The following is a 25,772-nucleotide window of genomic DNA, read 5'->3' as shown; positions in this document are numbered from 1 at the left end:
CAAAACAAGTGTCATCTGGATTCTAGATAGGGTCACCATCCGTCCCTTAAAATATGGAATCGTCTTTTATTTGACAATTAATTGCTGCGTCTCGTATTGAATCAATACGGGATGCAAATTGTTCTGTATTTTCATAAATGTCCTGTACACGTCTGTCACACACTCATCAGAACTGTATAATGAACAAAATAACACACAGGAAATATTAAGGGCAGCCAGTTTCATCTTTCTTAGACCTGTGTAGCGAGGACCTGATGCCAGGTCCAGGAGATAGACCTTCTCTGTGTCCCGTCCTATAGTCCTATGGTCCTGTCTCTGGTTGCCTGGTTACAGACGCTGCTGCACCCGCACGTTTAAAAATGTCTACACCTGAAACTCTGAAACACTGAAACTGATATTCACACTTCCAGCATCAATAACTCATTAGATATAGGTTGTCAAAACATAAACGGTGCCTCTTTCCCATCGTTGCAAGGCAGACAATGTGCTACAAGCCCAGTTTTATCAAAAGTAGCTGTCTTTCAAGCTACAGGAATAACATTGGTGTCTATGGAGTGAACAGGGTCCGTCTGCAATTTGCAAAACCACTGCAACAGTAATGAGAGACAAATATCCAATAACTTCACTCTTATACATTGTAGTGTCACTAAAATCACTGCAGCCTTCAACTGGCTCCTGCTGACATCAATGTTATTCCTGCAGCTTGAAAAACAGCTACTGTTGATAAAACTGGGCTTGTAGCACATTGTCTACCTTACAACGATGGGAAAGAGGCATCGTTTATAATGAGTTATTGATGCTGGAAGTCTGAATCTGTGAATATCTTTCCAACTTTACTGAACCGTGGCCCAGAGGAGCAGTGGTGGGCGTCCTTTATTTTAATCTCTGAAAGGTGGCAACCCTAATTCTAGAGGTTTAGCATCACTAGTATTAGTACAAATATTAGCACAGTGTTCAGTACTATGACTCAAGCAGGAACTTTTCTTTCAGCCAAAGTTTAGTATGACCACAGCTAACATTAGCTAACATTAGCTCCTGATGCTATCACCTCTCTATTTTTTTTTTGTCCATTTTATTAAGGATTTACAGCAAAGCTTCTTAGTGTGATTCAATCAGGCACTTTAAGCCGAAGTTTACAGTCGTGACCACAGCTAACATTAGCTGTTGATGCTAACTTTAGATGATGGGTTTGGTGTCTGAAGATTTGTAGGAGAATATATTTATTCAGCAAAGTTTCTCAGATTTTTTTCTGCCCTAATGAGCGTCAGCTGGATTCTAGACGTGTAAATTTAGTAGTATTAATACAAATATTTGCACATGCTGGTACTTTCTTCATACCAAAGTTTGCCAAAGTTTTTTAAGCTTTAAGCTGTCTTTTTTTTTAATTAAGAATTTACAGCAAAGCTTCTGAATATGATCCACACAAGAAATGTTGTCAAACTTGTCCAGCAAATACAAAACAAAAGTGTCACCTGGATTCTAGAGGTTCAACTCCAGTAGTATTACTACAAATATTTGCACAGCGTTCATTAGCGTGACTCAAACAGGTAATTATCTTTAAGCCAAAGTTCACAGACGCCGCCACAGCTTCAGGTGAGGGTTTAGGCGTCTTCAGATCTGCAGGGGAAATATTTTGATTTCTTTTTTGACAGGTGCAGTTTCAAACCATCCTCTTCCTCCAGAATTTACAGCCGCCTCTGAATAAGACACGGAGAAGATTCATATAAAGTTGTCAGACGTGTGTTGACACTGAAGCAGCAGCTTAATTACAGGGACTCACCTCGACAGCAGCTTGTCTGGCCTGATTTATCCTCGCTTTTATAATGATTAGCTTATGCAATCTGGTGCATCATGTTCACCACAAACTAAACGTCTTTAACAGCGTGTCGTTGATGCAGATAAACAGATATTTTAATGATCCTTTGCAGGAAATTACTTCAACACTGAACATAAAACACTTCTGGCACAAAAAAAGTAATAAAACACACTGCAGACTTAGATTGAGGTAATAAAAATAATATGTAATGTAAATAACTGAAAGTATAGAAAATATGCAGCGTGCAAAATGACTTGCATGTAAAAATCTCAACAGAAAATAGAAAAATCTGTTGAAAATACACTCAGAAATGTTTGTCAAAAGTATAAAAATACAGATTTGTAACAATGCAAGAAACATTGCAGAAATTATGCAACCTGCAGATCTTATTTTTGTTGCAGAATTATGCGATCTAGCATATTGTGTGTATTTTATCTGTTTAAAGTGCAATAAGCCGACCATAAAATATGTCAACAAGGATGTGTTTTACAGCTTCATCCTGCTTTTGCTGCAACAAAAGAGGAAGAAGACAATAAATAGATTTGATCAAGTGCAAAAAAGGCAACCTCCTTACAGCCTCGTGCTGCATAAATCACCTTATCAGAGCCATAAAGTTAAACCCTCAGTGACGGTTTCTCTGCAGACGGCGCCTCTGAAATCATTTGAGGAAACTTTGAGCTAGTTTTTTTCTGGAGTTATTTTATCAGGCTTCCACACCCATCCCAGCTATTCTGCTCCTGCCACACCTCACCTTTTGTATTCATCCCCACATTTCACTCCACGTCTGAAGCAGAGTTGACAGCGAGGAGGCGACTGTGTGAGAACAGAAGACATTACCTGTTGTCCTCCGTGAATCTTAACTAGCTCTGTTCATTCACATGTTCATTCATTTTTTTTTTCTTTTTGACTCACTGAAGCTGCACATTCCTTTAGCAGGAGATAATTTAATGGGAGTGAAAGGAGCAGAGAGTGAAAGGAGTCGGAGTTAGTTTGTGATTTAGAGGGATGTTCAGTTCACAACAATCCGTAGTAGCCCAAAACAAACGTCCACTGTGCTACGTCTGGGGGTTTAGCTAGCAACGGGCACCATGACAGAGACTTCTGTGAGGTTTAATGACGTCTAGAGCTTTAATATTTAGAACAAACTGGGATCAAGTAGGACAGAGTTCTTATATACCAGTAGTATTTGAGGTCCAAGTGATAAGGTCGTTGACTAAAACAGCAAAAAAAAAAAAAGCCCAAAACAAACGTCTACTGCGCTACATCTGGGGGTTTAGCTAGCAACAGGCACCATGACAGAGACTTCTGTGATGCTTAATGACCTCCGACCACAGTACATGTATTTCAGACAAGCGTCATATGTAGCAGAGCTGCTTTTGAAGCCTAAAATGTGTGTTTGTTTACTAAATTTATTGCAGTTGTTTTATTTCACCTCGAGTGAAGTCAAAGAATAAAGTTTGGATTTGCAGAAAACATGCATGCAGCTATACATTAAGCTGCAAAAGCAACAGGATTTTCTGAGGAAAGTTATTGTGCTTTAGTTGATGGATAAATGATTGTTTTTAGGCTGAAATCAGGATTTGAACTTGTCCAGTTCTCAAACGCAACAGCTGCAACTTTCCAAGCAAATTCCAGCGAGTTTTAAGTCAGAAAACGTTGATTTTACCAGCTAGCGTTCGTGCTAACATTAGCTTTAACTCTCATGATCAGCTCAACTCAACATCAGCTTTATAATGTTAAACAGAATGACGTTTCTCTCTTCCATTTCACAGTGCAGAAATAAGTGTTAATACTGTAAAAAAAACAAAACAAGAATAAATATGAGGCAAGTTAGAAAAAAAAAGACTAAACTAAAAAACACAAGCATATATCAGACACAATCATACTCACTTCTGGGGTGACAAAGGGTAAAATGAATGCAGTAATCTGTTATTATGCACAGTTTAATGTACATGAGTCCTGAATGATGTTATTTTGCTAATTATACGGAGTAGAGCGTAGAGGACGGTTCTACATGGTTTAAAATATGATGCAGAGATGTTAAAGTTGTCTAATTTTATCTGATTCTGTTAACAAAAACACAAAAATCTGCAGTTTCCACAAAACATTCTCTGAATTTGTCGTTTTGTAAACAACCAATACGTGTTTCTTTGACTTTGCACAGTAACAGTGGTAGTTTAAGATAATTGAAGCTTTGTTGTTTTTACGTTTTCTTAGAAAGGATGCTGTTGTGTAAAGCAGCTGAAAGTAAAAACCTGTGAGACGGTGACGGTTTCATGTCTCTAATATCGTCTCAGCGCTCGTCACTCAGCGGCTCAGTCGGGTTTTTCTACCCAACAACATCCACATGGTGAAGATGACACGATGACATGACAGTGAAATGTTGACTTTGAGTCATCATTGTTTGGTTTGACAGGACGGCAGCAGGTTCTGTGTGTAGAAGCAGCTGCATACAGTAGGAAGAGGCAAAGAAAAATAAAAGAAAGGTGCAGCAGAACTATTATATAATATTTAATGTAACATTGAACTGTGACCAAGATGGAACATTTAATGCTATAGAGCCCAGAGCTACGACTGCATGTTCATTTTTGACTGGTGGTAGATTAGATACCAGATAAGATGGATCCATCGTTCTTTTTGCATGTAAAATCTGGTGAGTCGGACGAACGTTTCACACGTTCTCCAAGTCTCAGAGTACTTTTTGGTTGAAGTGATGGGTTTATAAAAATACACGATAAAGCACACATAACTAAAATCTTCATTAACCAGACCACGGGATGTTGTGCAACATTTTACTAATCTGACGGATACAGCTTTGCGATTTCTGCATTTTGAAATATATGAAAAAAAAAAAGATTTTCTTTTTTTTTAGGTTTAGTGCACTTTTAAGTAATTTATTGTAGTAGTTAAGACATAAATCAAGACTTATTATTAAAACTTGGGATATAAAGGATTATATTGATGTAAAGCAAATAAAAATAGTTCTAAAAATTCCACTACAGCATGTAAAAATGTAAGAATATGTCCTGGTGGATTTGCACAATGGTAGGTCTTAAAGGGTTAAATGTAATTTATAGATATGTACACATCGCACAACAAATACATTAATATAAATGCTGCCATTGAAAAAACACATGGAATGCATTTAAATAACACGATAACAGTAAAGTTCTATTGTTGCTCACACTTTTTTTGATGTCTGTGCAGTTTGGCACAAATAGAAAGACAGAAATCATACAAAAAGTTAAATTTTTAGAAATATGGCATAAAACATGGGCAGCAGGTGTTACAAATACTGGAGAAACGGTGGATCTACACACAACTGAAAATTTTAAATTCCTTTACTTCCTGCTGAGTGTTAACACGGCCTGCAGTTCAGCCGAAAAATCCCAGAATTTTTATCACATGACTGTTGGTCACAGGTGAGTCGTTCATGGCTTAAACGTTGCGCAGGAGAGCAGAGAATTTTTTGTTTTTTGAACAACTTAATTGGAGTACACACAGTATTTTTGGAAAACTTTTAAATGAGACATGTACCATAAAGGGATTTTTAAGTTGTGCGATGGAGCGACTAGTCACACATGAGGAGTTCATGAACAAATAGAAGGTTTAATATCCAGTAATTCTCTCTGTTTTTATGATTTTTGGCTTTTTGAAGATGGCATTGCTTGAGAGGGTTAAGAAAAGGTTAAATACTCTCTAATAGTTGGGAGGAATTACATCATTTCTGTGATTTTTTTTCTTGTAGAACACGCTTCTAATATTCATCCTGACACCCTTTGATTTATTGTATGTTTTACTTTAAGTGGAGCTTAGATTTTTGCATGTGGAGGAAGCCAGAATAATTGCAGGAAATTATCCGACTGTGTGTTGAAAAGCTGTTTTCTGCAGAATGAGTCACTCTCTTACTGAACAGGCCGGTTCTGAAGAAGCAGCAGTTTTGACAGTTTAATCCTCCTGCTGTCTTCATTTACAGGCACCAAAAAATATTGTTTCCTGTCTGAAAAAAAATCCAAAAATTCTGAAAAAAAATTCCCCAAATTTCTGAAAATTTGCAAAACCTTCAGGAAGAAAATTCCAATAATTCCTGAAAAGTTTCCCTTGAAAGTTTTATTTTTTTAAAAAATCCCCCAATTTTGGCAAGAAAATTCTTGTAAATATTTTCAAAAAATGAGTCAAAATCTTCCTAAAAAATCCTAAATATAACTAAAATGATTCCATATATATCAGTAAAACTTCTAATATTTTCTTTAAGAACATTCACAAAAAAATCAATGAATGTTCTTAAAGAAACATTTTTAACATTTCTTTTTTCCACCAAAAAATGTTCAAAGATTTCCCAAAAATGTTGAAAATGTGAACATCAGAAGTTTCACTGTGAAAATATTTTTTTTTTCCACATTTTCAAACTTTAAAACGGGTCAATTTGACCTGTAGGAAGACACGAGGGTTAAGGAGGTTTTCATTGACTCAGAAAGCTCTTCTTTATTCAGACATGGTTGGGTTTAGTTCTGAACTTGCTCTTCCACACTAAACGAGGGCAGCTACTGTTGAAACAGGAGCTCCTGTCGGTCGGTAACCAGATCCGGATGGTAACCTGCTTCACACTGAGCTCCCAGAGTAAAGACAGGAAGTGACACCTGAGACCAACACAGCGAGCCGCATTGTAAATCTACATGTAACCTGCAAAAAGTACCAACAAACAAACCCAAATCCCAGCCAGATCCTTCAGAATCCACAACCAAACACAGTCTCGTGGTCTGAAAGCTTCTCCGGTGACCTGGAGCTGCTTCTTGTTGTCTTTAGGGGGTGTTTGAGAAGCATCAGGTAGAAGAGGTGCAGCAGAGGAATGTTTTCCTGCCTGTCAAACGCAGGATGAACTCTTATCTCTGCTCTGACAGAACCGGTCCGGCGGGGTAACTTGTAAACAATGTATGGATTGTGAAGCATGCGAGGAGACCTGGTGTAATTAGATCTTTAATCAGCCTCACTTTGACTTTGATCTTGACCTTAACTGCTTCTCTGGAAATTCTACAGAAAGTTTAGCTGAAATGTTGTTTTTCTTCTTTTGTCTGTAGCTCACCAAAGAGAAGGAACACGGGAAGCTCAACCCTCGACCTGGAAAGGTGAGTCTGAACCTGAAAACCCTCCAAGCTGACTGATACTAGCCTTGAACCTGTGACAGTGAACTTCTGGAATTTGTCTTAACACCAGCTAAATAAATAATCCCTTCTTTTGCTCTGTGCTGCCAAATAGCACAGACACAAGAACAGAAGAAACAAAAGACAGAGAATATCAAACGTTAAACTTAAAGTTGAGGCTTTTTCAAGTACTTATGGGTTACTGATGATGATTTACGTGCCGTGACAACTTCAATTTGCATTAATCCATCAAATCTGTTCAGATACCTAAAGTCTCCTGAGGATGAATCTCAATAACTTTGGTCCATTTCAATTTGTTCTGCAGCACTGGTTTTTATTTACAAACATGCTAACACTTCGTTTTTTTTTTGGCTCCTGATCTAATCCAAGTCACTTTAGCTAGTAATGGGCACCATGACAACAACTTCTGTGGTGTTTAATGACCTCCAACCAGAGCTCATTGATTGAAACTGGAGCTGATAAGGACGGTGTTCCTTCATTCCAGTGGCACATGTAACAGAAACTCTTGTGTCTGTTTACTAAAACTTAGCCAGCAATGGGTACCATGACAAAGACTTCTGTGGTGCTTAATGACCTCCAACCAGAGCTCAGGTGTTCCAGGCAAACTGGACCTCAACATTGTTCTTACATCCCAGAAATATATGTCATAGTGACCCAAATCAGGTGTTCACTGCCTAAATCAGTAACATCAGTGCGGGATAAATGTCTACATTCCTCAGTCTGTAGCTAACAATGGGCACCATGACAAAGACTAAGTTAACATTTAATGACCTCCAACCAGAACTCACTGATCGAAACTGGAGCTGATAAGGATAGTGTTCCTTCATTCCAGTGGCACATGTAACAGAAAATCCTGCATCTGTTTACTAAAGCTTAGCTAGCAACGAGCACCATGATAAAGACTAATGTGGTGCTTAATGACCTCTGGCCAGAGCTCAGGTGTTTCGGACAAACCAGGATTCATTAGGACCATATTTCCTAACTCCAGTATTATGTTTAGCAGAGCTGGCAAACATTTCCGTTGACCTAAACAGCAATATTTATAATTTAATCAATCACTGATTTGCTCAACGACGTGAGTTACTGATTAAGAAATCAATAGAAGTTTGCCTCCCTGGTGTCCTGGATGTGCCGTTATGAAATCTGTGTGACAGCAAATATAAAGTTTCCTTCTGATAGCAATCGGTTTAAAAAATGCTTTGACTGGCTTCGATCCACGTCTTTGAGAGCCGATCAAGACATTCCCCCTTATCTCACTCTACAGTTCAGTCTTCCAGAGTTTCTCATGGGTCTCAGACTAACCACTGTTCTACATTCATTACTGCTCCCCCTGAGGCGGGATAAGACGTTCGACTGCACGGTGTTTGTGTTTCGGTTGATGATGTGGCCTCTTACATAACCGGTGTTTCAGTAGAAGCTAGAACAGAATCTGGTTGGACCAAGTGTTCACCAGATAACCAGACCGACTCCTCCTCCATCGCTGAAGACTTCCGGTGTGGGCGACTGTGTCATTAACGTCTAAATGTCAGGCCTGCTTCTGCTTGCTCCTGAAAGGCGAAAATTTTCTGCCTGACGTTGTCTGTGAAGGATGTTTAATCCGAGAGGAGGAGCTGACATTTAGGCTCAGGTCCTCTCCCATGCTTCAGGGCCTTGGAGCTCCAACATGCCGGCACCAGTTTCCTCACGAAGCCGTCGAGATCAGCTTCAAAATCCCCAAATATGTGCATGTGTGTGCACACGTGGTTTTTTCCCTTTTGACTCATGCAGAAGTTCTCTTTAATCTTGCAGATGCTAATTAGGAAACTTCACTGCTGCGCCGTCAGCTTTGTCCTCCGTACGGTTCTAGCGTTACGTGTCTCCAGGGGTTTTTCACATGATCTTAGCATGTAAAGGCTTCTTCAGCAGCACAGATCTCGCCTGAAGGAGTTCTTTGTCATTCTGTCACTTTATCCAGCGAGCAGAAGTGAAATTACACCATCTGCTAACATCCAAGTAAACTGAATGAACTAGATTCTGTCACGGAGACACAGAAGATGAAGATGAAGATGATTTAACCAACACTTTCTGATTCCTAAAACTGTTATTCTATTTGTAAAAATGCAAAAGAAAAGAATACTTTGGAGATGTCGCTTATTGTTTTCCCCATCTAGACCACTTTAGACCAGGTCTAAAGGTTTCACACATCATTTTTGATATTGAAAACCAGCATTTTTTTGTGTTAAAAAGTAAAAACATGGAGATTTTAGTGTGATTTTCAGCATATGGACTGTTCCAGACCAAATCCATATCAAAAACCAGTGAGCTTAGGTCAGTCAAATCTAGAATAGATCATCATGCAGAGGTTAAAAACTTTATAAAACATACTTTTTGATATAGAAAACCATTATTTTTTGTTTTAGAATGTAAAAATATTTTTTGTGCATTTTTTTTGCATCCAGACCAAATTAAACCAGGTCCAGATCAAACATCTCCATGCTTAGATAGGTTGAATGCGTAGTAGATCATAGTTTTGTAGCAGAACAGTTTGTTCCGTCGTGCATTCAGAATGAAGGGTCTCCTGGTGCCAACAAAAGTAGCAAAAATAGAGTAGAAAATGGAATAAAACGCTAAAACGTGACACCCAGAGTACTAAAAACAGGCGCCAAACTGCTCGACAGACACATTAAAATGTGCTAAATGTTGATTATTATCCATATCTGTTCGCTTCAGATGTACATATTCGACCGGCCGGGGATGTGCGGTCAGAGGATCGAGGTCGGAGGTGACGTGGTCGATGCGACGCCGTGGGAACTGCAGGAAACCATCTCCATCAGGGTGGTCAGAGGAGGGTGAGCGGCTGAATGTTCAACGTTTTTCACCATGTTTACGTCTGTTTAGTAGCCAAGAAGCTCCCAGAACAAACAAGATTCCTGCACACATCCAAGAAATCTGACTCTAAAAAGTGGGCAACAGATTAAAGACAGGAAGCGAGCGTTTAACTTCTATGTTGAGCTGCAGAATAGCGCAAATTATTCAGGAATAAAATCACTTATCAGTAATAAATACAGAGTTACTGACACTCCATGTTGATTAAGCCTTTACTGCATTCGGAGGCGTTATGTGCTACATACGTGCTGTTTTAACATTAGAAATTAAGATGCATACTTTACTGCTTTGTATGCATCAATCAGTGGGTAAAAAGTTTGCAAAATTATGCAAACTTTAGGCTTTTACGTCTCGGTAAACTTCACGAAAACAGCAAATAGTTCCTGTCAATACAAAATCCTGCAGCTCTGCAGAAACAGAACAACATGAAGAAAGAGAGAGAACTCAGAAATGTCTTCTGTGACCGTTAGAATGACACAAAAATAACACAAATGATGCTAAAAGGATACATTAAAGACACAGAAAATAGCGCAGAGGCACAGAAATGGCAGGGAAAGATGCAAAAATGACACAAAATCATGCTAAAATAACACAAAAAACACCAAAATGACACAAAAAGAAGCAAAAAATGACACAGAGATAAAAATACAGAAATTATTCATGATGCAGATCTATTTCCATTATATCTAAGGAGAACCCTGAGAACTGCAGGCAGCAGTTTCTGGGTGTCTTTTCTCATTTTTTCATCACTGTGGTTCATTTTTCACTACAATCTAAAGTCCTGCAGCTCTATGGAAACAGAATGAAGAAGGAGAAGGACCTCAGAGATGTTTTCAGTCAGAATGAGTGGAATGATTCAAAATGATTATGCATTAAACAAAAATGTATAAAAAAAACACAAAAGAGACACAAAAGATTCTAAAATATCACAATAAGACACAGAAATCACACAAAGAGACACAAAAATGACCCGGAAAGATGCAAAAATTACATGAAAATTACACAAAAAGACACAAAGGTGACACAAAAAGATGCAAAAATGACCTGGAAAGATGTGAAAATGACATTAAAAATGACACAAAAATGGTAAAAATTGCAGAAAAAGAAGCAACAATTACACAAATCCCACTAAGAAACACAAAAAAGACCCAGGAAGCTGCTTAAAACGACAGTTTTCACGGTTTCTGACTACTTTACGCTGTGTGATTTCAGTGATTATTTAAAGATAACACACTTTTTGACACGACTCTTCCGTATTTAGTTTGATTGTTTTGTGAAAACGGTTGATAATGAAGCATCGCTCCTGCTGAACGTTGGTGTTTAGTTGAAGTAAATGTGAAGCTGGCAGCTCACAAACTCTCACTGAACAATAATAAAAGTTACTTTGTTGAACATCCAATAATCCACATGAATGAATACATGAAAGAGAAACGCAGCTGCAGCTGGTTTTCTTGTTTTCTCAGCTTTTTGTTTTGCTTTTTGTCAGCTGTCAGCAGCGTGTGACAAACATCTGAAGCTTGGGTTTGCATCAGATCAGATGGAATCCGGAGGTCCGTCCACACCTTCTTTCTCCTGAAACGATGAAGCGCCTCTTTCCAAACAGGCCTGAAGATTCCTCCGATAGTTAACATGCCCCAAACACAAGCTTAAACACACACGGGAATGTTTTAGAAAACGCAGATTTAACAGCCGGCCGACGCTCGCCTGGCTTCTCAACATCCCATAATTAAACTGTCATCCTTCCTCCTGCGCTGCTTAAACCACAGAAATAAACTAAAAATTAAAGAGCGTTTTATTCCATCAGCCTCCGACTCAGACAGAGATCTGGTGTTTTATTAAAATATGACCACAGTGGAGGAATTTAAACGCATTTAGTCCCATTGAGTTCAGTTCAGTAGAATTTAAAGCTCGTTTTCCTCTGGTTTCTCCACTAATCCTGTCGTCCTGCGGGTCAAATTGACCCGTTTTAAGGTTTGAAAATGTGGGGAAAAAAATTAAAATTTCACAGTGAAAACTTCCACATTTTGGGGAAATTTTTGAACATTTTTGGTGGAAAAGAAGAAATGTTTTAAAAAAAATATTTCTTTAAGAACATTCAGAAAAAAATCTACCAAAATCCAGTGAAAATCGCTGGATTTTGGTAGATTTTTTTCCAAATGTTCTTAAAGAAAATGTTAGAACTTTACTGATATATATGTAATCACTTTAGATATTTTTAGGATTCTTTTTGGAAGATTTTTATTAATTTGTTGAAAATACGTACAATTTATATTTTTAATATATTTTTATAATTTTTTATTTTTTGAATTTTTATTTCTTGGCAAATTTGGGGATTTTTTTAAAATAATTTTTTAAAGGGAAACTTTTAAGGACTTTTTGGAATTTTTTTCTTCCTGGAGATTTTGCAAATTTTTATAAACTTGGGGAATTTTTTGCTGAATTTTTGGATTTTTTTCAGACAAGGGGACAATATTTTTTGGTGCCCGTAAATGAGGACAAAAGTGAGGGTTAAAGCAACTTTCTACTGCATTTCTGAGCAGAATATTGTCCTTTTCATTCTAATACTTTACTTCACATTTCTATTTGCTGGTTGATTTAGAGATTATTATCATTTTACACATAAAACATGTGAAAAACGTCTTTGGAAAGCATCGTGTCTTTTAAGAAAAACACCAAAATGACATCATTTATCTGCATGAAACTGTAAATAAAGATTTTTTTTAAACTTCCTGAGGATTTAGCAAGTCCAAGCTGATAATTGTTACAAAATCACTTTATTCTACATGTGTCATTAGAAAAATCATTCTAAACGTGGTTTTCTCTAACTAAATTCTGTAAAAAAAACAAAAAATTCTGTGTTCCTTACTGGGATTGTGAAGCCATCAGTGACTCAGCTGCAATCAACAGTTGCAGAATTAAAATTCAGGGACTTTTAGGCTGAACTGAACTGAGATCTGCTGTTTTATTAAAATATGACCAGAGCCAAACAGCAGCAGTGGAGGAATTTAAATACATTTACTCCCAATGTGCTCAATTTAGTGGAATTTAAAGGTAGTTTTACTCTAGTGTTTCCATTTCAGGCAACTTTCTACTGGTACTCTACAGTATTTATGAACTTTGTAGCTTTTTGTGTCATTTTAGCATCTATTGTGTCACTGTTTGTTCTTTTGTGTCATTTTTGCTCCTTTTTGTGTCATTTTCATGTCATTTGAGCATCTTTCCATGTCATTTTATGTCTCTGTACAATTTCTGTTTTTTTTTTTGTCAATTTAACATCTTTTGTGTCTCTTTTGTGTCTTTTTGTGTTATTTTTGCTCCTTTTTGTGTCATTTTCACGTCGTTTTAGTGCCTTTCCGGGTCATTTTTCTGTCTCTTTCTGCAATTTCTGTCTCTTTTGTGATTTTTTTGCGTTATTTTTGCTTCTTTTTGTATCTTTTTGTGCCATTTTCATGTCATTTTAGCATCTTTTATGTCATTTTTGTGTCTCTTTGTGCAACTTCTGTCTTTTTTTGGTCATTTTAGCATCTTTTGCTTCTCTTTTGTGTGTTTTTGTGTCATTTTTGCTGCTTTTTCTGTAATTTTCATGTAATTTTTGCATCTTTTGTGTCTCTTTTGGATCTCTTTGTGTTATTGTTGCTTCTTTTTGCATCATTTTCATGTCGTTTTAGCATCTTTCTGGGTCAATTTTGTCTCTTTCTGCTATGTTTGTCTTTTTTTTGTCATTTAGCATGTTTTGTGTCTGTTTTGTGTCTTTTAGTATCACTTTTGCTTATTTTCGTATCTTTTTGTGTCAGTTCAGCATCTTTCCAGATCATTTTTGCATCTCTGTTATTTCCAACTTTTTAAATTTATTTATTTTTTTGTCATTTTGGCATCTTTTGTGTCTCTTTTGTGTCATTTTGTGTGTTTTATTTAGTCTTTTTTCATGTCACTTTAGCATCATTTCTCTCAGTTTTGTGTCATATTGGTAAATTTTTGTGTCTTCTTGTGTAATATTAGTTTTTTGTGCTATTTTCTTGTCATATTAGCATCTTTTTGGGTCATTTTTGTGTCTCTCTGCTATTTCTGTTCTATTGTGTGTCATTCTAGCATCCTTTATATTCAGTAAAACTGTACAGTAGTGAATTACTCATATTCTCCATTTTTTCTCCTCTTTAATGAGTAAATCTTCTCTGTAGAGTGTTTTTTGAAGTCCTCTAATCTGAAAGTCTTTATTTAGTACCACAGCAGCAGCAGCATCAGTCAGGTATTGGGTGAATTGGGTGATTTGTCACATTTTGACAGATTTCAGAATAACGTTCCAGTAATATGATGCAGAATATTTCACAAACACGTTCCTCTAGAGCAAAGTTTATAACCTCGTGTTCTTTCACCTCCGTGTTCTCCTCAGCTGGGTTCTGTACGAGAAACCAAACTTTAAAGGGGAGAAAATCGCTCTGGACGAAGGCGACATCGAGCTGACGTATCCCTACAACCTTCCTGAGGAGGAGCTGCAGAACGGACAGAAGGAAGGTGGACAACCCAGTGGACAACCCAGTGGACAACCCAACGGAGAACCTAATGGAGAAGCAAAGGACGAGCAGACGGAGGCGAAGCCGGCCAGGAGGTTCATCATCGGATCGATACGACGAGCTGTCAGGGTGAGACAATCAATGGACTCTGTGGATCTTTATTCTGTCTGAAATATTCTAAAAACATCCTGAGTTTAAATATGAGAACCGATGAAGCAAAGTGGAACGTTAGAGTGTTGAAGTTCCTGTCTGATCCTCCATCCAACAGCTCCATCTAGTGGCATAAACATGGAGAACCAAAGAATGAAACTGTCCAACATTACATTACACTGTTCCAAACTACTCAAAAAATTGCCAGAATGACTCAAAACTTGACCAGACTGACTGCAGGATTGTCCAGAATGATAGAGGAACTTCTAAAATGTCTCAAATCTATTCCAAAAGTATGCAAAGGTTGTTTAAAATGACTGGAAACTCGTCCAAAATTATTCAAAATTGTCTGAACCAAACTTAGTTTTATATTTATTAGGTTTAGGGTCCTAAAGATGCAACTCCTGTATGTGTTATTGAACTTGTTTCTTTTTCTGTCTTTTTGTGTCATTTAAAGTCATTTTAGCATCTTTACAGGTCATTTTTATGTCATTTCTGTTTTTTTTTTGTCATTTTATAATCTTTTGTCTCTTCTGTGTATTCTTGTGTTATTTTAGCACATTTTTGTGTCATTTTTGTGTCTCTTTGTGTCATTTAGCATCTTTTGTTATCCTTTTGTGTCTTATTTTGTTATTTTAGCATATTTGTAGTTCATTTTTCTGTGTCATTTTTGTGTCTTTATGCGGTTTCTGTCTTTTTGTGTCATTTTAGCATCTTTTGTTATCCTTTTGTGTCTTATTTTGTTATTTTAGCATATTTGTAGTTCATTTTTCTGTGTCATTTTTGTGTCTTTGTGCGGTTTCTGTCTTTTTGTGTCATTTTAGCATCTTTTGTGTCTCTTTTGTGTCATTCCATGTCATTTTAGCATCTTTCCATGTCATTTTTGTGCCTCTGTGCGATTTCTGTGTCTTTTTGTGTCATTTTTGCTTCTCTTTGTGTCTCTTTCATGTCTTTTAATGTCATTTTATCACCTTTTTGCAGCATTCAAATCTGCTATTTCCTATGTTTGTTGACATTACTGAATTATCCCCTGCAGGACTACAGCGTCCCAGAAATCAGTCTTTTCCCAGAGGAGAACGCTGAGGGGAAGAAGGTGATCTTCAGGGACACTTCTGAGGACGCCAGGATCTTCGGTTTCCCCATCAAGGCCAACTCCATCATCATCAACGCCGGACTGTGAGCTCAGATTAAAGAGGAAATCATCGTTAAACTCAGACTGAAGCTCCGTTGCTTTAATTTAAGATGTTTTTTCTGCTCTCCAGGTGGCTGGTCTACGCTCAGCCTTTCTTCCAGGGCGTCCCTCGGATCCTGGAGGTGGGCGGCTACACCAACCCAGCAGCCTGGGGGGTGGAACAGCCCTATGTGGCGTCTCTGCACCCACTCAAAGTAGTAAGTGGTGCTTCACTGTGTCATATATGTACAAATCCACATGTTAACCTTATTGTTCTGTACTTTCATGCCTCATTGATGTAAATATCCCCCAGTGAGGAATCAATTCAGTTTATTTTATCTGATTTTAGAGGCTCTGTTGTGTTTATTTATGTAAAATTCAGTATAAAAGTGAATCTCCTGATTATTCAGCTGCTGATTTGTGTTTTTATTTTACCACAGGGTGAACCAAGAGTGGAAAATCTGAGCGAATCAAAGGTAAGAATCTAAAAATATGTGTCTTTGCTGCTATTAAATTGTAGTTTTTGATGCTCTGATCTTCTCTGTAACATCTCATCCAACTGCAGCGACTCCTAGAGTTACTGAAAGTTGGAAGTTTTTTAGTGAATACACTAGAATAGCATAGAATAGAATAACATTGATTAGAATAGAATAGCAGAGCATAGAAGAGCATAGAAGAGCATAGAATCACATAGAACAGAATTGCATAACATATCACTGAATAGCATTGTATATAATAGCACAGAACAGCATAGAATAAAATAGCACAGCATTGCATAGAATTGAACAGCATAGCATACCATAGAATAGCATAAAAGAGCATAGAATAGCATAACATACAATAGAATAGCATAACATAACATAACATAGCATAGGATAGCATAGTATAGCATAGAATAGCATAGAATAGCATAACATACAATAGAATAGCATAACAGAATAGGATAGCATAACATACAATAGAATAGCACAGCATAACATAGAATAGCATAGTATAGCAGAGCATAGAATAGCATAACATAGCATAGAATAGCATAACATAGAATAGGATAGCATAACATAACATAGAATAACATAACATACAATAGAATATCATAGCATAACATAGAATAGCATAGTATAGCAGAGCATAGAATAGAATAGCATAGCATTTCAGAGCATTGCGCAACACTGAATAGCATAGCATTGCATTGCATAGTATAGCACAATAGAATAGCATAGCATGGAATAGCATTGCATACCATTCCACATCATAGCATAGAATAGCATAGAATAGCACCGCACATAATAAAACAGCACAGAGCCAAAAGGGGAAATTCTGTTTTTCCAGTCGCAGCACAAACAGTAAAGTGAATAAGAAAAACGTGTAACATAAACTATATACAGTATATATTAAATATATGTAACATGAACTAGATTTAGTATATATTAAATATATGTTACATACTACATAATAAAATGTACTGAAGTTAAAATGCACCATAAAGTGTTAAATTCTGACAAACAGTAAATGTGGACATTAAAGTCCTGCAACATGTGCAGCTGCTAAACCTCCTGGTTGTCATGGATACTTCCAGATTGTGATCTATGACAAGCCGTACTTCAGCGGTAAATCCAGAACCATCAGCACCAACATGAGGGACTTCATGACCAGAACAGACCGGCAGCAGACGGCCTTCATGTACAGCGTTGGTTCCCTAAAGGTCCTGGGAGGGATGTGAGTAGAAACGTTAAATCAGATCAGGTAGATTAGTCTTTAGAGACAGGAAGTGACCGATGTCGGTTCCCTGAAGGTCCTGGGAGGGATGTGAGTAGAAACGTTAAATCAGATCAGGTAGATTAGTCTTTAGAGACAGGAAGTGACCGATGTCCTGTTTCCAGCTGGGTGGGCTACGAGAAGGAGGGTTTCCGTGGCAACCAGTACCTGCTGGAGGAGGGCGAGTACCACGACTGGAGGGTCTGGGGAGGAATCGATGCCGAGCTGAGGTCCGTCCGGCTGATCCGAGCGGTGAGAAGGACGCACCGCTTCACAATTAGTACATTAATAACATTTAAAAAAAAATACAAAATCAGACCAAAAAAATGAACTCAATGAATCTTTTTCTGATTTGTCTTTTTGTGCCAATTTAGCATCTTTTGTTGTTTTGTGTCATTTTTGCTTCTTTTTGTGTCATTTTAGCATCTTTCCGGCTCATTTTGGTTCTCTTTGTGTGATTTCTGTGTCTTCTTGTGTCATTTTAGCATTTTTTGTGTCCTATTGTGGCATTTTTAGCACATTTTTGAGTGATTTTAGCATCTTTTGTGTCTATTTAGGTCATTTTTGCTTCTTCTTGTGTATTTTTCATGTCATTTTATCATATATCTGTGTCATTTTGGTGTCCCTGTGTGATTTCTGTGTGTTTTTGTGTCATTTTAGCATCTTTTGTGTCTTATTGTGGCATATTTAGCACATCTTTGTGTAATTTTACCATCTTTTGTGTCTATTTGTGCCATTTTTGCTTCTTTTTGTGTCTTTTGTGTAATTTTCATGTTATTTTAGTATATTTCTGTCATTTTTGTGTCTCTTTGTGCAATTTCTGTCTTTTTGTGTCATTTTAGCTTCTTTTGTGTTATTTTAGCACATTTTGTGTCATTTTAGCATCTTTCTATGCCACTTTTGTTTCTTATTGTGCTATTTTATCACACTTTTGTGTCATTTTATCACATTTTTGTGTCCTTCCAAGTCTGAATCTGACTTTTTGCCATTGCCACTCTTCAGTTTTAAGGTGGAAATGCTCGGCTGTGTCCAGATGTCTTCCAGCATCTAAAAAACACCACATGGACGAGTTAGAACCGTTGTGTTTTCTCTCTTGCTGCAGGACTTGTCTGACCCCCTGCTGGTGATGTTCGAGCAGCCAGAGGAGCAGCAGGATGGAGTTCAGGACGAGAACACCTTCGAGGTGACCGAGGCCATCCCAGATGTGGAGCTGTTCGGCTACAAGACCTCCACCAGGTCCATCCACGTCCTCAGTGGGGCGTAAGTACTCCCAGTACTCCCAGTACTCCCAGTACTGCAGTATTTTCATGTTTCATGTCTTTTTCTGTCATTTTTGCTTCATTTTGTGCCTTTTCGTATCATTTTACCACCTTTTGTGTCTCTTTTGTGTGGCTTATTGTGTTATTTAAGCACATTTTTGTGTCATTTTAGTACCTTTCCAGGTCATTTTTGTGTCATTTTGTGCATTTTCTGTGTGTTTTTGTGTCATTTTAATATCTTTTGTGTCGTTTTAGTGTCTTTTGTGTCTCTCTTGTATAATTTTTGCTTCTTTTTGTGTCATTTTGTGTCATTTTAGCATATTTCCAATAAATTTTGGGTTTTTTTTGTGTGATTTTTGCTTCTTGTTTGTGTCTTTTTGTATCATTTTTCCATCTTTCGTGTCTCTTTTGTGCCTTTTTCTGTCATTTTATCATCTTTCTGGGTCATCTTGGGTCATTTTGTGCGATTTCTGTATCTCTTTTGTGTCATTTCTGTCTTTATTTTTCATTTTAACATCTTTTGTGTGTCTTTTGTGTCTTTCTGTGTCCGTTTTTTCTTCTTTTTATATAATTTTAGTGTCTTTCCATGTCATTTTAGCATCTTTCTCGGTAATTTCTATGCCTTTTTGTGTCATTTTGCTTCTTTTCATGTCATTTTCATGTCATGTCAGTATTGTCATGTTGAGATGTTTCAGAACTTCCTCGTCCTCTGCAGGTGGATCGCCTACTCCCACGTGGACTTCTCTGGGAACCAGTACATCCTGGAGAAGGGCGTCTACAATAACTGTGCTGACTGGGGATCTGTGGACTCCCGGATCTGCTCGGTTCAGCCCATTTTACTGGTCAGAACCACCGAGATGCTTCAAAATCAGGAAATAATACTAAAACCGATGATGTGGTTCCGCTAACGTTCTCGTTGTGTTTGTTTTTAGGCTCCAAATGACAGCTCAAAGACCAGGAATGAGGTATTAAACTCATTTTCTTGTAATTATTACTTTTACTTTATATTGTACTTTTATTCAAATATTTTTACACAAGTCTGCGTACAAACTGGGTCACAGAAGATGATAAAAGCAAAAGTTCATATATTTTTAACACACAGGTTCATATTGGATAATTTTCCAAGTATTTTATGGAATTTGTTTACCTGCATTCTCTTTTTCTACTTTCAGGATTTGTATGAAAATCAGATGATGTTTTGGTTCATATTTAAACAGAAATGTCTAAAATTCAAAAGGCTATAAATCTTTATTCCCTCTTTTTTTCTCTCCAGATAATCCTTTACTCAGAGCCGGACTTCGAGGGTCAGTGTCACGTCATGGACCGGAACCAGGAGGCAGTTTCAGAAAAAGTCCTGACCAAGTCGTGCCGAGTGTTGGGAGGAAGGTGAGGAAGCAAAAGAAAACGTTTCCTGAACTTCATTATTATTCTGCTAAAGGGGAAAAACACTTTCTTTAAACTGTTCGAGGCATTTTTTAACTCATCAGTACCAAGAAACCTAAAGTCAGTCCTTCGTTTACATCCACAATCATATAGACGTCACAAATTCAAATAACTTTCTTAATAAACAGACAAAGGCCAGAGGTTTTTAACCACCACAGACGTCTTTGTCATGGTGCCCGTTGCTAGCTAAACTCCCACAATGCTCTCTGCTCACCAATATGAACTGTAGTCTCAGTGATGCCTCCTCTGGTCTCTACCATATTAAACATGCCAAACTAGTCTAAAATAAGACTGAAACTGAGTCTAAAACTGATCCACAATCAGTCTAAAATCAGCCCAAAAGCTACTCTTAACTGGCATAGATGAGCTCTAGTTGGAGCTCATTAACCACCACTAGTGTCTTTGCCATGGTGCCCGTTGCTAGCTAAACTCCCACAATGCTCTCTGCTCACCAACTACAGTACTACACAGTAAGAAGCTCCACATGGTGGAAGAACAAGGTACTACAGATGATCTATGATACTTAAAGTGTGGATTTTCTAAGAAAACGGTATCTGTAAATAGTGAGTATGACATGACTGGGATTAGATCAGATCTATCCGATATATATCTTGTTTTTTTAATCGTCATAGCTATCAGCCTCAACATCTTTTTGAGTTGTAGTCGAGCTATAACACACACGAAAAAATAATGTTTTTTCATCATCCAATGTTATTTTGTGTATTTTACACTCTTCTGTTTGAACTTCAAGCAGTTTTCTGGGGTTTTTTTTGCTTCATTTGATATTTTTTTCTCATTGTTGACTCATTTTCCAATTGTAATATAACTAAAAAATGTCTTCTGTGCAATGTGGCAGTTATAAAGACATAAATCATACAGAAAGAAACAAGAAAAGTTGAATTTCTTTGAATATTTATTATTAAAAAAAAATAGAAACCGCCCAGAAATGCCAAGAAATGTCAAATTATTTTGGGAGTGAACAGATAAAAAAGTGCAAAAAATGTGCTATAAGATCAGCACATTTATAGTTTATTTATAGTTTATTTGCCTATATAAAATCAAAACCAATCACAAACATCTAAGTGAAGAATGCAGCTTTGTTCCTTCAAACTAGTGGCAGCTGGAATAGTTTTGATGGAACTGATAGTTCACCAAGAAACCACCAGATCTGCCTCATTGGACGATCCAAATCCTCTGCAGAACTTTCTATTTTCAGTGTGGCAGGTTGCCGTTTGGAGGCTGTGAATCAGATTCTGATCGATGATGGGAGGCTGATATCTACAAACCAACACCAACCCATCAACGTCTGTCTCTTTGTGTTCCAGCTGGGTTCTCTATGATAACAAGCAGTTCTCTGGGAACATGTACGTCTTATCTGAAGGAGATTATCCCAGCCTGAGCAGCATGGGCTGCCCCATGGGCTGCACCATCCGATCCATCAAAGTGATCCCCATGGTGAGAAAACCCTCGTCTGGACTAGAATAAAAACACTTTGATGTCTCTTTATTGTAGCTTTAACCCTCCATGTCTCTGTCCAGATGTTCTGTCTTCCCTCCATCTCCCTGTTCGGTCTCGAGTGTCTGGAAGGAAGAGAAATCACCACCGAGACCGAGATCGTCAGCCTGGTGGAGGAAGGTTTCAACAACCACATCCTGTCTGTCAAAGTCAACAGCGGCTGGTGAGGCTCCCATTGAAATCTGCTACAGTTTGTGTTATTTGCACTTCATAATGTCTGTTTTTCCTCATGAAGAGTAGCTTTGTGTCTTTTTATGACATTGTAGGAACAAGCTGTATTTGTTGAAGATGATCTTCAAGCTAAATGGTTATTTTTGGTCGTTTTGTAGCGTTCTAATCATCCAACAACCTTTAATTGTGCGTTTCTGTTGCAGTTGGGTGATATGTGAACACAGTAACTACAGGGGGCGCCAGTTCCTCCTGGAACCCATCGAAATCACCAACTGGCCCAAGTTTAGCTCCATGCAGACCATCGGCTCCATGTACCCCATCAGACAGGTGGGTTTAGGAACCTTTAAAGCTCTAATTTAACATCAGACAGGTGGGTTTAGGAACCTTTAAAGCTCTAATTTAACATCAGACAGGTGGGTTTAGGAACCTTTAAAGCTCTATAACATCAAACAGGTGGGTTTAGGAACTTTTAAAACTCTAATTTAACATCAGACAGATGGGTTTAAGAACCTTTAAAGCTCTATAACATCAGACAGGTGGGTTTAGGAACCTTTAAAGCTCTATAACATCAGACAGATGGGTTTATGAACCTTTAAAGCTCTAATTTAACATCAGACAGGTGGGTTTAGGAACCTTTAAAGCTCTATAACATCAGACAGGTGGGTTTAGGAACCTTTAAAGCTCTAATTTAACATCAGACAGGTGGGTTTAGGAACCTTTAAAGCTCTATAACATCAGACAGATGGGTTTATGAACCTTTAAAGCTCTAATTTAACATCAGACAGGTGGGTTTAGGAACCTTTAAAGCTCTATAACATCAGACAGGTGGGTTTAGGAACCTTTAAAGCTCTATAACATCAGACAGGTGGGTTTAGGAACTTTTAAAACTCTAATTTAACATCAGACAGATGGGTTTAAGAACCTTTAAAGCTCTATAACATCAGACAGGTGGGTTTAGGAACCTTTAAAGCTCTATAACATCAGACAGATGGGTTTATGAACCTTTAAAGCTCTAATTTAACATCAGACAGGTGGGTTTAGGAACCTTTAAAGCTCTATAACATCAGACAGGTGGGTTTAGGAACTTTTAAAACTCTAATTTAACATCAGACAGGTGGGTTTAGGAACCTTTAAAGCTCTATAACATCAAACAGGTGAATATAGACATCTTTAAAGCTTCTTTTTTTCAACAACACAACCACTAAATACACTTTAAAAAGGCTAAACAGCCCTTATAACATTATAAATTTACCTGGAAACAAGCACCTCCTATATGTTTAATATTATTTAGATTTTTCTACTGTACTACTGTAGATTTTTTTATACTGTTTCTACTGTAAATACCAGCATCTTATTTCTTCTACCAGCACGATTTGCATGTTTGTTGTACATTAGTTTCCTTATTATTCCTAAATATAACATGTTTGCGCTACTGAATATCTCGTTTTACCCCTATCGGACCTAAATATCTGTCCTTCAGTGATTTTTAGTTTATTTTTCCTCGACACAAGATGAACAAATGCCTTGTCTCGTGTCATATTTCACCCTTTAAAAGCTAAATTCTTCTTTTTAAACAGCTGCATAATCAAAAGTCATAGCTTGATTATAGAACAGAATAAATAAACTTCATGATTTATTACCTGCAGTGCTTCTTTTAAAGGTTATAAACTAAACTAGATCAACTGAATTCAGACCCGAAACAAGAAGAATTGGATGTTGAAGATGAAGGATTTGTTCCAGAAGCATAGATTTAGCATTTTTATATCACTTAATTGCCACTTTTAGTGCCAAAATTGAGACGTAATGCTTGTTTTCCATTAGATCTGTCAAAAAAAATCTACATTTTTTCTTTAAATTTGTTGAAATCAAGTAAAACGGACACATTTATTCCAGCCTTGCTCTGTATTAAAGTGTTTTATTCATGTTGTTTCTCTCTGATTGTGATTCTCTGTCAACAACAACATATTTTGGTGCTTCTCCTCCTGCAGAAACATCGCCTTTTCCGTGTGAAGAACAAAGAGCGAGGTCACTTCCTGTCCGTCCAGGGCGGCGTGGAGGAGATGAAGTCTGGTCGAGTCGTCGTGACGCCGGAGGTGGAACCGATGAGCGACGTCTGGTTCTATCAGGACGGACTCATTAAGAGCAAGGTGGAGTTATTTTTAGATTTATCTTGTTTTTATCTCATTTAGCAACACAAATCATTCTTACAATTTAGCAATATGAGTGCTTATAAAGTCACTATTTGTCTAGTTTAGTGTGACAATTCTGTGTTTTCAGACTTTAAAATCATCTTTTGACTGTTAAACAGTTCATTTACATCCACATAAATACTCCAGCTACAAAAACAGAACTCACGCATTTAAAATAAACATGTTAAATCTGTGGAATTCAAACAGTATTTTTTATGTTTTTTGCTTCATTTGTAATTTTTTTCTCACTCTTGGCTCATTTTTCACTGCAATTTTACTAAGAATATCAAAATTTGAATTATTTGAATATTTATTCTAAACAAAAGAAGAAAACACCTGAAGAGTTTGGGAAATGTCAAATAATTTATACAAAAGATTTTTTAAAAATGCAAAAACTGTGCTGTAAGATCAGCTTTTCAGTTTATTTACTTATGTAAAATAAAACTTCAGGCAGTTTTCTCAATGTTTTTTGCTTTATTTGTATTTTTTTTTCTCACTTTTGGCTCATTTTTCATTGCAATATAACTCAAAAATATCAAAAGTTGAATTTATTTGAATATTTATTGTTTTAAAAAAAGTAGAAAACTCCTGGGAAGGTTGGAAAATGTCAAATTATTCGTAAAAAAGATTTTGAAAAGTGCAGGATTAAAACCAGGTCACACACTGAAACAAACAAACCAAAAACCCGCATAAACTCCACCTTTACCTGCCGTTTCTCCTGAACTCTGAGCCGTTTCTCCTGAACTCTAAGCCGTTTCTCCTGAACTCTGGGCCGTTTCTCCTGATCTCTGGGCCGTTTCTCCTTAACTCTGGGCCGTTTCTCCTGAACTCTGAGCCGTTTCTCCTGATCTCTGGGCCGTTTCTCCTGAACTCTGAGCCGTTTCTCCTGAACTCTGGGCCGTTTCTCCTGAACTCTGAGCCGTTTCTCCTGAACTCTGGGCCGTTTCTCCTGAACTCTGGGCCGTTTCTCCTGAACTCTGGGCCGTTTCTCCTGATCTCTGGGCCGTTTCTCCTGAACTCTGGGCCGTTTCTCCTGAACTCTGGGCCGTTTCTCCTGATCTCTGGGCCGTTTCTCCTGAACTCTGGGCCGTTTCTCCTGATCTCTGGGCCGTTTCTCCTGATCTCTGGGCCGTTTCTCCTGATCTCTGGGCCGTTTCTCCTTAACTCTGAGCCGTTTCTCCTGATCTCTGGGCCGTTTCTCCTTAACTCTGGGCCGTTTCTCCTGAACTCTGGGCCGTTTTTCCTGATCTCTGAGCCGATTCTCCTGAACTCTGAGCTGTTTTGTGTCTTCCGGCTGCAGCTCTCTCCAACCATGAGCCTCCAGGTGGTCGGGAACGTGGAACCGGGAGCGAAGGTGGTTCTGTGGACGGAAACCCGGCAGCCGGTCCAGATGTGGACGGCTCAGACCAGAGGACTCATCAGCAGCCTGACCTTCCCCGGAGTCGTCCTGGACGTGAAAGGTTGGTTTTACTGTGTTATTTATTTAAAACCGCTGAAAAGAGATGCAAAGTCGAGGCAGAAAGCTGCTTCTCCTTCATCGTATCGTCTCTAGGTTGATGTTAAACGCTGCTACTTGACTTTTTTGTTATTTAAAGTCAATATTTTGTAAATTCATAGTTTTTTTAATGTGATTTTTATAGTTATTGTCTGTAAATTAACTAAAGGGGAAAATATGTGAAAATAGCAGTAAATTATTCAAAAAATCACTGCTAAAAACTTTTTTGCAGCTAAAACATCATTATTTTAAATACTTGCTGTTAATTTT

The 25,772-nt window shown here is 37.7% G+C and overlaps 1 protein-coding gene across 2 annotated transcripts in view; it reads left to right on the top strand.

The window, feature by feature from the left end:
- The window catches only part of crybg2 (crystallin beta-gamma domain containing 2), a 73,429-nt gene that overhangs the window by 46,024 nt on the left and 1,633 nt on the right, over positions 1-25,772 (top strand). For both annotated transcript variants that reach the window (XM_055018102.1, XM_055018103.1), the window contains 17 exons: positions 6,895-6,942; positions 9,688-9,806; positions 14,234-14,483; positions 15,541-15,680; positions 15,767-15,893; positions 16,116-16,151; positions 17,252-17,391; positions 17,556-17,682; positions 18,533-18,690; positions 19,405-19,531; positions 19,622-19,654; positions 19,963-20,075; positions 21,458-21,587; positions 21,671-21,810; positions 22,022-22,145; positions 23,807-23,965; positions 25,308-25,467. In XM_055018102.1, the coding sequence (XP_054874077.1) occupies positions 6,895-6,942; positions 9,688-9,806; positions 14,234-14,483; positions 15,541-15,680; positions 15,767-15,893; positions 16,116-16,151; positions 17,252-17,391; positions 17,556-17,682; positions 18,533-18,690; positions 19,405-19,531; positions 19,622-19,654; positions 19,963-20,075; positions 21,458-21,587; positions 21,671-21,810; positions 22,022-22,145; positions 23,807-23,965; positions 25,308-25,467 (2,131 nt within the window). The remainder of the gene's footprint in view (positions 1-6,894; positions 6,943-9,687; positions 9,807-14,233; positions 14,484-15,540; positions 15,681-15,766; positions 15,894-16,115; positions 16,152-17,251; positions 17,392-17,555; positions 17,683-18,532; positions 18,691-19,404; positions 19,532-19,621; positions 19,655-19,962; positions 20,076-21,457; positions 21,588-21,670; positions 21,811-22,021; positions 22,146-23,806; positions 23,966-25,307; positions 25,468-25,772) is intronic.

This window comes from Amphiprion ocellaris, chromosome 15 (genome assembly GCF_022539595.1).
Source record: "Amphiprion ocellaris isolate individual 3 ecotype Okinawa chromosome 15, ASM2253959v1, whole genome shotgun sequence".
In the NCBI taxonomy this organism is placed as follows: domain Eukaryota; kingdom Metazoa; phylum Chordata; class Actinopteri; family Pomacentridae; genus Amphiprion; species Amphiprion ocellaris.
Note: the sequence above shows the minus strand (reverse complement) of the source record. Positions and strands in the feature narration are given on the sequence as shown.